The 12264-nt window shown below is 42.6% G+C and overlaps 1 protein-coding gene across 3 annotated transcripts in view; it reads right to left on the bottom strand.

Annotated features, from left to right (window-relative positions):
- Positions 1-12264, bottom strand: part of ANXA4 (annexin A4) — a 49934-nt gene that overhangs the window by 23050 nt on the left and 14620 nt on the right. For 2 of the 3 annotated variants that reach the window (XM_045580858.1, XM_036435617.1), the window contains exons 2-3: positions 6942-6987; positions 2234-2321 (exon numbers count right to left, since the gene is read on the bottom strand). In XM_045580858.1, the coding sequence (XP_045436814.1) occupies positions 2234-2321; positions 6942-6944 (91 nt within the window). In that variant the 5' untranslated portion in view covers positions 6945-6987. Of the gene's footprint in view, positions 1-2233; positions 2322-3683; positions 3703-6941; positions 6988-12264 lie in introns of those variants that run through there. The other variant, XM_045580859.1, reaches the window with a different exon arrangement.

Genomic DNA, 12264 nt, shown 5'->3' with positions numbered 1-12264 from the left:
ACTTCCTTCTCCTGACCTCCTTTGCTGTCAATCTATTGGTTTATGTCTCCCTAAGCCTCTCCATTTGGCATCGTGATTCTGGCACTGGTTGTTTCCTGGCGAATGCCTTTGGGCCATCTCACCCTCCCTGTCTGTGATCCCACAGGGGGCCTTTTCAGTAGCACTCTAAGACTTCCCTTTGATACCTGCCATCTCCGACAGTCCCCAACCAGCCACCTCCTGCTTTGCAAGTACCTCCTGCTATGAGCGACCTTTCCATGTATTTACTGTGACTTGCCTAGGCCTCAGCTAAACTGGAAAATGGGACGATCCTCACACTCATCCCATGTCTTTGTTTATATTTTCCGTTCACCTGAAACGCATCCTCTGTTAGCTCTCCTTATTAAAACTCAATCTGTTTCCCAAGGCCCGCCTCAAAGTCTACATCCTCCTGGAGGTTTTGCCTGGTGTCCCCAAATGCAGTGTAGGGGTTCTTATCTCCTCTCTGAACCCGAATAGGATCTTATTTGTGCCCTTCCTATCGCTATCATACTATGAACTGGTCACAGTTATTTCTGTATTTGCCTTAGCCACCTAGTGTCCATGACTAGTTGACCATAAGGACTAGGTTTTATAACCCTTGTCTCCTCCAACGTCCAGCTTACATTGGCCCCCACCCAGCAGCACTGAAAAGCATTGGCTCTGTCAAATGTCTCCTGACACTGATTTTGACAATTCTGAATGCCATGTGTTCTTTATATATGCCAAGTACATTTTCTTATTTTTAACAAATGGAAAACAGAAATGAGGAGATAAATACACAGACTTAGAACAATGATCTGTTCAGAGCTGGGCAGCATTAGAGCAGAGTGACTCAAACTCCAGCTCTGCAGTCAGACTATCTGCAATTGCCTAGAATCCTGACTTTCATATTGACCACTTCTGAGATCTTGGGCAAGTTAGCAAACCTCCCTAAATCTCAACTTTTCTTCCTTAAAAAAAATAAAAAAAAAAAAATAAAATAAAATTATATATATATATATATATATATATATATATATATATAAATAATTTATTTCAGAGAGGAAGGGAGAGGGAGAGAGAGAGAGAAACATTAATGACGAAGGAGAATTATCGATAGGCTGCCTCTTGCACGCTACCTACTGGGGATCAAGCCCACAATCCGAGCATGTGCCCTGACCCGGAATCCTGGTTCATAGGTATGCTCAACCACTGAGTCATGCCAACCAGGCTAAATCTCAACTTTCACATCAGTAAAACTGCTGTCAGGATTACAACAGTTAATCCATGTAATCCATTGTGCCTGACACATAGTAGGGTTTACCAAATGTTCATTACTATTGCTGTTGTTGCTGCTGCTATTAGGAGCACCGGGGCTAAGTAATATAATTTCTTCTTAGATAGGAAAACTGAGGACTGAGGCCACATGGCCAAGATTTTTTATCTAAATCTCAGAGAAATTCTAAGTAGCAGCTACAACCAGGGAGCACTTCTCTGGCCAAATGTCCACCCAGGCAAGGACGTAGGCCAGGGTAGCCTGCAGTGCACCTGGCATGGAGCCTTGGCCTCAGGGAGCTAAGTGGCGGGCAGTGCACAGGAAGGCAAGCCCTCCGAGTTGGGTACACAGTCTTCTCACATAAAGTCCCATACCCAGCACGTGGGGCCTGGGCAGCTGTACCTATCACAGGAACAGGCAGAGGGACTCCGGGGGAAGAATGTGACCTTAGAGTGGGCAAGCCGAGCGTGGCACTGGGCTCTGCTGAGTGTGAGTCATGGCTTAGTGCTATTTACTATGTGTCTCACTATGTTACTTAACTTCTCTGGGGCTCAAGTTCACATTTGTAAAATGGGGCAAAAGGAACAGCAGCCATAGCTGCTTTCACAAAATCACAGGGTCACTGTATATACTCACTGAGATAGTGTTTGTGAAAGTGCTTTATAAACCTTATGGCACTACACACATCTAGCATTAATGGGAGGACAAAAACATTTCTAAATATTTATATATAGATTCAAAATGCTGTAATGCAAAAACAGATTTAAATAATTGGAAAAAGATAGAATGAGAACATTAAATTAAAATTTTTTATAGTAAAATTAATAATTAAGACCCTTCCATCTCTAATTTGTCCTGAAGAGCCAACTGGTTCCCACTGTGTGTTTTTAGAATGAGACCTGTTCACAGTGGACAGTGGACCCAGCACACTGTGACTCTGTGACCCAGGGCACTTACCCAACCCTTTCATGGCCTTCCTCAGGGTCTGGGCATCTTCCGTGGCATTGAATCCTGAAGCAGCTTTGATGGTGCCTCCTTTGGTTGCCTGAACACAGAGAAAGAGGTGACTGAGAGGCAGCATCTTACCGACACGGAGGCATCTCATTAGGCAAAATTTGCTGAGCACCTACCATGGACCAGACACTATTCTAGTTGCTAGGAATACAATAGGGACCATGAGAGACGAGGTTCTTGCTTTCATGGAGCTGATGTTCTAGTTCGGGGGGAAGGGAGGGAAGAGCAGGTAGTAAACAAGCCAACAAATAAGTATTCCACCACGTGTCCGATGGGGAGAAGTGTTAGGGATCAGATAGAGAGGTCCAGAGGGGCTGCTCTGCGGAGTGACATACAGGCCGAGATCCCAATGACATGAAGCAGCTGACCAGGGGGGAAGTGTTACAGGCAGAGGAAACAGCTAAGACAAAGGCCCTGAGGCTGGAACTAGCTTTTATGGGAGCAGCTGGACAGAGGCCAGGGTGGCTCAAGGTGGCGGGCAAAGAGCAGAGTGGTAAAATAAGTGATACAGCAACCTATGCGGTAATTTTGCTCTCCTCTCCTCCCCACACACAAAAGGGAAAAAGAAAATCAAATCTGAATCTGATCAAGCCTCTAGAGTCAAATACCAACTTACAGTAAATGAGAAGAAAATATTAACCCACACCACAGGGTTATAGATAAATAAATTACAAGGGAAATTAGAAAACAGAGAAATAGAGAACTATAGCTGAAAAAAGATTTGAAAGGCATATCAAAAACCTTAAGGGGTGAACCTTATTTTCATCCTGAATCAAACAGGAAAAAAACATGATATTTATAAGACAATTAGAAATTTGAACACTGAAAATATTGATGACATTAAGGAATCAGTGTTAACATTTTTTAGGTATAATAATGATACTGTGGTTCTATTTTATTTTTTTTATAGGCTATAATGAAAGATAGTAAAGCTTAGCTGGGACCGGTTTGGCTCAGTGGATAGAGCATTGGCCTGCAGACTGAAAGGTCCCGGGTTTGATTCCGGGCAAGGGCATGTACCTTGGTTGCGGGCACATCCCCAGTAAGAGATGTGCAAGAGGCAGCTGATCGATGATTCTCTCTCATCGATGTTTCTAACTCTCTATCCCTTTCTCTTCCTCTCTGTGAAAAATCAATAAAATATATTAAAAAAAGAAAGATAGTAAAGCTTAGTGGGAAGTGGTTGGCTGGCCTGCCAGCTAGTCAAACTCCTGGTCAAGGAGGCAATTTGCAAATTAGACTTTTATTATAAAGGATATACACTGAGTGACCAGATTATTATGCATTCAGAGTTAATAATAATCTGGCCACTCAGTGTATATTGGCTATTATAAGCATATTTATAATTTGCTATCAAAATTCCCACATGGCCTAATTCAGCCTTTGACCCTACCATGAGACAGCTTCCTGAGTTGAATGTTTCACAAAGTTCTTTTGGAACTCCAATGCTGAAAAAAAAAATTGGATGATACTCAAACACTACACTCAACTTTGAAGCAAAATGCATTACTAAGGGACTAAGATAGGGGTGTCAAACTCAATCAGAGAAGGGGCCAAAATCTAAAATCCAGCCTAAATCGAGGGCCGAATTGTTTACTGAACAGTCATAAACTGTCATTGTGATGGAAACGCAGCGGAGTGCAGTGACGACAGCGCGGTGCGGGCCACATTGCAAGGCCTGGCGGGACGGATTTGGCCCGCGGGCCTTGTGTTTGACACATGTGGACTAAGAGATGAAAATTACTATCTAACAAGATGAATCGATAGAGGGATTTGCAAACATGGTTCAGCTTATCAATTAGCATTCTTAGTGACTCTTTTTTTCCAGGAAAAAGATAAGCTTGGGAAATTTGTTCCTGTTACCTCTAAAATATTTGTATTGATTACATTCCAGGGCATAATGTAATGTACCATTATTCATTCTGGGAACAGAGGGGATTCCACCCCAGGAAAATTTCTTGTGATAGCAAGCAAAGGAAACAGGAAAGATGTGTGGGAGAATGACAAAAATGAATAGCTATAAATAGGCGATATATCACAATCAATGAGATATTATCCGGTTATTGAAATGATAATACAGATAATAAAAGTAAAAAGGATTGGAATGCAACATGATGAAATACTAATCAACAATAAAAAGCAATGGAGGAACAATCTGCTGATAGAGCAACACAAATGGATTACAAAAAATATAATGCTAAGCAATAGAAGCCAGATACAAAAGAGTATGTGCTCTATGTTTACATTTATGGGATGTTCTAGAACAGGCAAAACAGTCACTATCTATGGTGATAACAATCAGAAAAATGGCTGCATTTCCGGGGTAGGGTGAGGAGTAGAGCAGGGACCTGGATGGGCCATGAATGAACTTCCTAGGATGATAAAACAACTTATCGTGACAGAGAAATACATCACATGGTACAAATATTTGTCAAAACTCATTTAACAGTAACCTTAGGGCTTCGCATTTCACTGTATTAAATTAAACCTCTATAATGTTTTTAAATGCCTGAGTACAACAGCTTTTAAAACACATTTGCCTTTTAGAAATGTATCATATAATCATTGTTTAGATTTAGAAAATATTTTTTTAATTTAAGAAGAAAATGAAAACATCCATACTTTCATCATCTAGATTAAATCATTTTAATAAAGTACAAAATGTAATATAAACATGTTAGCATTGCAAAAATTAGAGTAAATACATAGTTATTTATGCTCTTATTACTACTGTTTAAAAACTATGATACATGTGAGTAGGGTCTAAAATAAAATGAAAAATTATTAGAAATTACAATATTGTGACTATTGTGTGTTTTTCCTTTCCTTTAAAAATTTCCTTCATCTGACCCTATCTGGTTTGGCTGAGTGGACAGAGGGTAGGCCTGCAGACTGAAGGGTCCTGGGTTCGATTTCGGTCAAGAGTACGTGCCCAGATGGCTGGCTCAATCCCCCTGTAGGAGGCCTGCAGGAGGCAGTCAATCAATGATTTTCTCCCATCAATGATGTTTCTATCTTTCTCCCTCTCCCTTACTTCCTGAGATCAAGAAAAAAAATATTTTTAAAAAATTTCCTCCATCTCTTCAATAAGTAATAGTCATGATGGGAAAACAGGCTCTAGGAGGAAAGATGAGAGCAACTGAGGTAATTTTCCTCGAGTAGAAGCACATTAAAGGGTCCCTTCATTATAGTCATCACATGCAGGAAGGCTGTGAACTTGCTACACACAGAAAGGGTATCCCATTAATTTTGAGTCCCCAGAGCCAAATACCATCTCTGGCACAAGTAAGGGCTCCGTAAACATTTCTGACTAAATGTTTTACATGTTCAAGGAGAATCTATCAAGAAGGAATGAATTTTAAATGAAAACATAAATGATTTGGATCAGACATGAGTAACTGCCAGGGATGATGAAGAAAATTCTGGAATGTCTAACGTAAAACATTTTTTAAATATTACTATTTGTTCAGGATAGTTTACAAGGCCATCTTCCGCACATGTGTCAAACACAAGGCCTGCGGGCCAAATCCGTCCCGCCAGGCCTTGCAATGTGGCCCGCACCGCGCTGTCATCACTGCACTCCGCTGCGTTTCCATCACAATGACAGTTTATGACTGTTCAGTAAACAATTCGGCCCTCGATTTAGGCTGGATTTTAGATTTTGGCCCCTTCTCTGATTGAGTTCGACACCCCTATCCTAAAGGAAGGCGTCCAGATCTGACAGGACCTCTAGTTCTCCCCAGGTATAAGATTCTACTTCTATTATTCTCTTCCCAACCAGCAGGGATCAGGATGACCTGCCTATTCAGAAACCGTATTTGGGTGGGAGAAGGAGAGCAGATGGCCAGCCTCAGGTAGAGCCATGTTTGAAACTCAGAGTCTCAGTTTTCATCTCAGCATTGAACTTTATAGAATTCTCAAAGGGATCCAATTGCTCGCCTGTCTCAAAGATCAGATAACCATTCTCCGAGGAGTCTAGTCACAGCCAAAAGCAGGAGGCAGATGACAAGCCTATATGGCTGGACACTGCCTTCTTGATGAGTCTGTAACCATGGGGTCACATCAAAATTAGGAAGGCACTCATCCCCTGGTGGTAGAGTCTACAGGGTTTTCAGTTTTTCCTTTTTCTTTGCCTAAATTTTCTATAATGGTCTACAACTTGTTTCTGTATTTCAGGATGTTAGAAGGATTCAAAGGATTCTCTTTGAATTACTTTTCAGGGTCAAGTTACTCACCACTCCCAAAAGAAATTAAAATGGTGCTTAAAAAAACACACACACACACACAAAACTGCCTTGCCCTAGCTGGTTTGGCTCAGTGGATAGAGCGTCGGCCTGCGGTCTAAAGGGTCCCGGGTTCGATTCCAGTCACAAGCACATGCCTGGGTTGTGGGCTCGATCTCCAAGAGAGGCGTGCAGGAGGCAGCTGATGAATGATTCTCTCCCATCATTGAGGTTCCTATCTCTCTCTCCCTCTCCCTTCCTCTCTGAAATCAATAAAAATCTTAAAAACGAAGAAACTGCCTTTCCATTTCCTCCTCCCTGCCCCCTGTTGAGCAAACAGCCCTCTGTATAAGTCAATAGCCACTGAGTAAGCATCCTGTATCTGTCTGCGGCTGGCACCAGGTGGGGTGAGGCACTCCACGACTTACCATACTGAGTCAGGATCAGAGTTCAGTCACCCAAGCAGAAGTCCTTCTGTAATAAAAGCAGAGGGAAAATGACTGATGTTAATCAAGTGTCCCATTAAAATCATTAATCTGGACAACTTACAGTTTACATAAAGTTAAACCTCAGGGAAATAACACCCAATTTCATCAGAAGGCCAGCTATTGATTAGCCAAAGATACAAGGGCCAGGGGGCCAGGCTAATAATTAAAGAGAAACTGTTTGAACAGGCAAGTTTATTACACCAGCAAAATAATTTCCTACCTGCTCTTCCGTTTGGAGATACACATGACAGGGATGATTCCTATCTTGTTACAGTGCCTGGCAGACACTGCTTGTACTCCAGCAAAACCTAGGTTCTGAACTGTATGTTCTAGTGATCAGGAGAGGTGTCTCCTTGTGTGTGTGTGTGTGTGTGTGTGTGTGTGTGTGTGTGTGTGTGAGACAACAGGCCAGCAGCCCAACCAACATTAGCCTCTTTTCGTTTCCCAATGCCATTTTCACTGCCACCAACTCGGGACTTAAAGGTGCTTCTTCCTTTAATTAAGCTGCAGCCTAACACACACATAGTTCTCAGCGACCCCTGCTTCCCCAAGAAGACTAAATCCTCTCTCATCCACCAGCCATTCAGACCAAAAGAAACTTCATTGTTGGCTAGGACCCTTGGGGGTTCTCATGATAGACAGGCCGGTCCCTGAGGGAGGCCAATTCCTGTTTCCTTATCTATCATAAGTCCTATGGAAAAAGCTCCTTTCCTAAGCATTTAGTTAGATTCTTGATACTCAAAGAATCTTCCCAGAGCCAGAAGCCCAGGTATCACCAGCGAGCTTGTTAAAAATGCAAAATCTCAGGCCCTACCCCAGACCTAAGGCCAGAACCTGCATCGTAACAAGATTCCTCAAATATTTGTCTGCATAGCATTTTGAAAAGCCCAGATTACCATACCAAGCAGCACTTTTCAATGATTCCCCAAATAACTAAGTCCTCCTTAACCTACTTTATTACCGACAGTCACGTTTGGTCACCTTCACTTTTCATCTTCTGGCTCTCCTTAGACTCTGCTCCATCCTTCCTGTTGCCCATCACTCATTGTAGACTTCCCTCCTATTACACAGGGGATGCCTGCCTGAGGGAATGCTAATGGGTTGTGGGGGACAGCCTGAGCAGTGGCTTCAGGGTCCATGAGGAGAAGAGGGGGCTCAAGCAGAGGGCTCATTCCAGGGAAGGTGCAGAAATAAGGCTGGAAAAGCAGGCAGGGAACTGGTTAGTAAGGGCCCACCTGAGGAACAGGACTTGATACTGTAGGTAATGGGGAAATTATGAAAAGGTTTTGGTTTTCACAGAGAAATGACATAGTAAAAGGCATACTCTATTTAGCAAGGGACTATACTATAGGGTAGCCTGGAGAGAGACAAGGGGTCAGGAAGGCTTGAGACATTACTACAGGTACAGACAGACAGAGGCAAAGACCTGGGTAGGTGTGGCGCCTGGAAGAAGGTATATATGAGAGATGTGGAAGGAGGGCCTTGTTGGATTTAGTGGCTCGTGAAACATGTAGATACCAGTCAGATGGAAATACAACAGGTTCGTGGCATGGAGGAGGGATCAGCTCCTGGGCCAAATCCTGTTTTTTTTGTATAGCCTAAAAGCTAAGAAGGGTTTTTACATTTTCAATAATTGATAAAAAAAACAAAACCAAAATAATATTTCATGAGGTGTGGAAATTATATGAAACTCAATGTTCAGTGTTCATCAATGAAGACTCACTGGAGCGCTGTCACATCTACACCGAGTGGCCAGATTATTATGATCTCTGAACACATAATAATCTGGCCACTCAGTAAAAAAAAATTAATAATAATAATAATTATTATATATATATTTATTTATATATATATTTTTTTTATTTTTATTTTTTAGAGGCCCAGTGCATGAATTCATGCATGGGTGGGGTCTGGCCAGCCTGGCCAGGGGGAGGGAACATGGGCGGTTGGCCAGCCTACCTGCTGGTCGAAATCCTGTTCGAGGGGACAATTTGCATATTAGTCTTTTATTATATAGGATATACACTGAGTGGCCAGATTATTATGCATATGGACAGTTCTGTCAAGGAGATAACATTGAGCTAAGACTTAATTAAGAAGGGGCTAGCCATCCAAAGTTCTAGAGAGGGAGGAGTTAGCGCAAAGGCCCTGAGGCAAGGATAAACCTACCATGTTTGAGGGATGGACAAAAGCTTCAAGAACGAGGTGCAGCCCTGCTGGTGTGGCTCAGTGTTTGAGCATCAACCCCTGAACCAACAGGTTACCTGCTCAATTCCTGGTAAGGGCACATGCCCAGGTTGCTGGCTAGATCCATGGGGGGGGCATGCAGGAGGTGGCCGATCAATGTTTCTATCTCTCTATCTCTCTCCCTTCCTCTCTCTCTAAAATCGATAAAATAAAATATTAAAAAGAAAAGAAAAAGGGACAGAGTGGCATGCAATGGGGATGGAGTAGGGCCAAGACCATCTATGGAGGCAGGAAGAGGTGCCTCTTTCGCATTTGCCCAGAATGTGCCAGGGTAAGCCAAGAGCAGGGCTTTTTGAGACTTTCGTGGGCCTTAGCCACTCCTCCTTTATCTAGAGCAGGGGTAGGGAATTTTTTCCCCTGCCTATGGCCATCTTGATTTTTATCACATCATTAGCGGGTCATGCAAAATTATTAACTTAAAAATTAGTCTGTTTTATTAGGTCAAACATTTAATTAACTCAACCCTAATGCTTTGGCAGGGCCAGATCCAATGATTTTGCAGTCTCTAGATGGCCCATGAGCTGAATGTTCCCCACCCCTGATCCAGAGGCCCTGCTTTATCTCATATAAACTATCAAATGCTCCGACATTCATTATTAATATAATTAACATGTGAGTTGGATTGAGCTACTGCTGATTGGTTGACAGCCTGGCAGACACTGCCTTTAGGAGCAAGGGCCCTCCCTTTGCTTCCACGTGGCTTTGGACTAAAGGACAATGAGTGAGAGAGCAGGCAAGGGGGACCTCCCACAGAAGCCAGACTTGAATACAACCTGTCCCTTCCAGTTCTTATGCCCACGTCAAGAAGTGGAAAGACTGTTTGAGCAAAGCCTTCTGGAAATAATGGAGGGTTATTATTCAATGAGCTAGAAATATTTTACTAAAGGAAAAAAAAATGTACCGTACTTGAACACAGGGTACTTTTAGCCAATTTATTTTAAAACTTGGACAGCACACAGCATAAGCCCATTTATAGAGAGACAGCTGTTGTGCATTTATTACTTACTAGTACCAAAATAGTTTCTAAGTAGATTAGAGAAGTGAATGTAGAAAAGGTGCTCCTTGGCTCTTTCATTAGATTTCAGATAATCCATGTAAAATTAATCCATACGAATGCTTACTAGCATAATATCTGGCATCCAGTAAGGTGTAGGTAATGCTTGGCAAGGATAGGGGAGGAGTGGAAAGAGGGGGAGGAAACCCACACACCCCTCTCCCCATACAGAACTGCAGTAGGCCTCTCCTTAACCGCACAAAATGACCAGCCCCCAAAGGACGAAAGGTCCTTCTCTGTGGGAAGCTCACTTATAAGTCCTCCCATATTTCCCATCGCCCTGCAGAGCCAAGGGTTCTTCACAGGAATTCTTTTCTGCCTCAGCTTCCTTGATTCATTTGTGTTCTCGTTCTCTCTCTCTCTCTCTCTCTCTCTCTCTCTCTCTCTCTCTCTCTCTCTCTCTCTCTCTCTCTCTCTCTCTGCCAGCTTGCAGTTCCATAAACTGAACCATGTGACCAAGTTCACAATGACTCAGATTTTTCTGTCGGGGTTTGAAGAGCTCCTTTACTGCTCACAGGTGGAGCAAAATGTTGAACAACTGTGGTTCGGCCTTGATAGCTGTAAAACACACTCAGGACGGGGTGTGGTTCAAATGACCCTAAAAACATGGGATTCTTCAAGAAGGACAGATGAAGACAGAAGGGACCATATGTTTGTGATATCTAAAGAAACCTAAGTGGTAGGCAGTATGGGGTTGGGAAACTGTCACTTCTTTACAATATGGAATTCTGCCATGAGGGTTCAGACATTGTTTTAGAGCAAACGGAAAGAAAGCTAGGACCTAAACATAAGAAACCTACTCCAATAGCAGTTGCATAAGGAAATAATGTGTTGTAAGTAAGTTCAACTTATTTCAGGCAGGATTACAAAAATTTGCAGAGATAATTTATGATGGATTCATCAAGAAAATGAAGTATGTGGAAAGTCCATCCATATTGTTTTCAGGTTGAATGTCTAGAAGGATAATTATTACACCATCCAACAAATTGCCCACCGGTATCACTGACAGACATTGAAAGCTGAGTGCTGACTCAAGTAGAAAGTTTCTTATGTCCTTAAGGCAGGTGGCAGGCCTGTGGAACTCAGATTTCAAGTGATCCTTCAGTGGACCTTACATGAGGCTGGGTGGTGCCTTCCTCCCCACATACCCCAAAATTGGAAAGCAGGCAAATTATATTGTTCCCTGAGCCACAGATGAGTAAAATCAGCTAGTAAGCATCAAAACAAAGATATATAAACTAATTTCAATGAGAAAGAACGGCTCCTGACCAGAAGTTAACTAGCTGAAAGGTATTATCATATTTAAAGAAAAACTGTTTCCATTGCAATGCAAGCTCCACACAAAAATCCTGAGAGGCTCACTCTGAAATATTGTTCAAAGCCCAGTGCCAAGGAAACAGTGGCTTAATCCCAGGACCCAATGGTCCAGAGTCAGGTATGTCCCCACTGTGAAGGTGAGTTTTATCCATCTGAAACCCTTTTGTTCAACTTCCATGGTTGCCAAGCAACCTCTGGACTAGAGTTTGGCTTCCCAGGTGCACCTGTCTACAAAGTACTGGAGCATAAGGCTTTTCATCTAAGTAGCCGTTGCATTTCTCAATGTAAGTAAATAAATTAGCAGTGTGTCTGTTTGTGTATGTATGTATGTGTGTGTGTATGAGTGCATATGTGTGTGCATGAGTGTGTGTGTGTGTGTGATAAGTTTATAAATATAAACCTGTCCCTAAGAGTTGGACCCCTTCTTGATGTACTGATGAATCCAATTTCCTGCTGGGTGGGGCAACATGGTGAATTCACCCAAGTAGCGGATACTATCTTTGAGATTCCAACTGAACTTGGTGGCCTTCATTCAGACTCATAACATTGACCCACATCCCAGAACAGGGAAGCAGAACAGTCCTCTGGAGGGATTTGCTGTCCTTGTGGCACATTCTCACTGTATCCCTCCCCCTCCCGGAAGGT

This window comes from Pipistrellus kuhlii, unplaced genomic scaffold (genome assembly GCF_014108245.1).
Source record: "Pipistrellus kuhlii isolate mPipKuh1 unplaced genomic scaffold, mPipKuh1.p scaffold_m20_p_13, whole genome shotgun sequence".
Taxonomy (NCBI): Eukaryota; Metazoa; Chordata; class Mammalia; order Chiroptera; family Vespertilionidae; genus Pipistrellus; species Pipistrellus kuhlii.
Note: the sequence above shows the minus strand (reverse complement) of the source record. Positions and strands in the feature narration are given on the sequence as shown.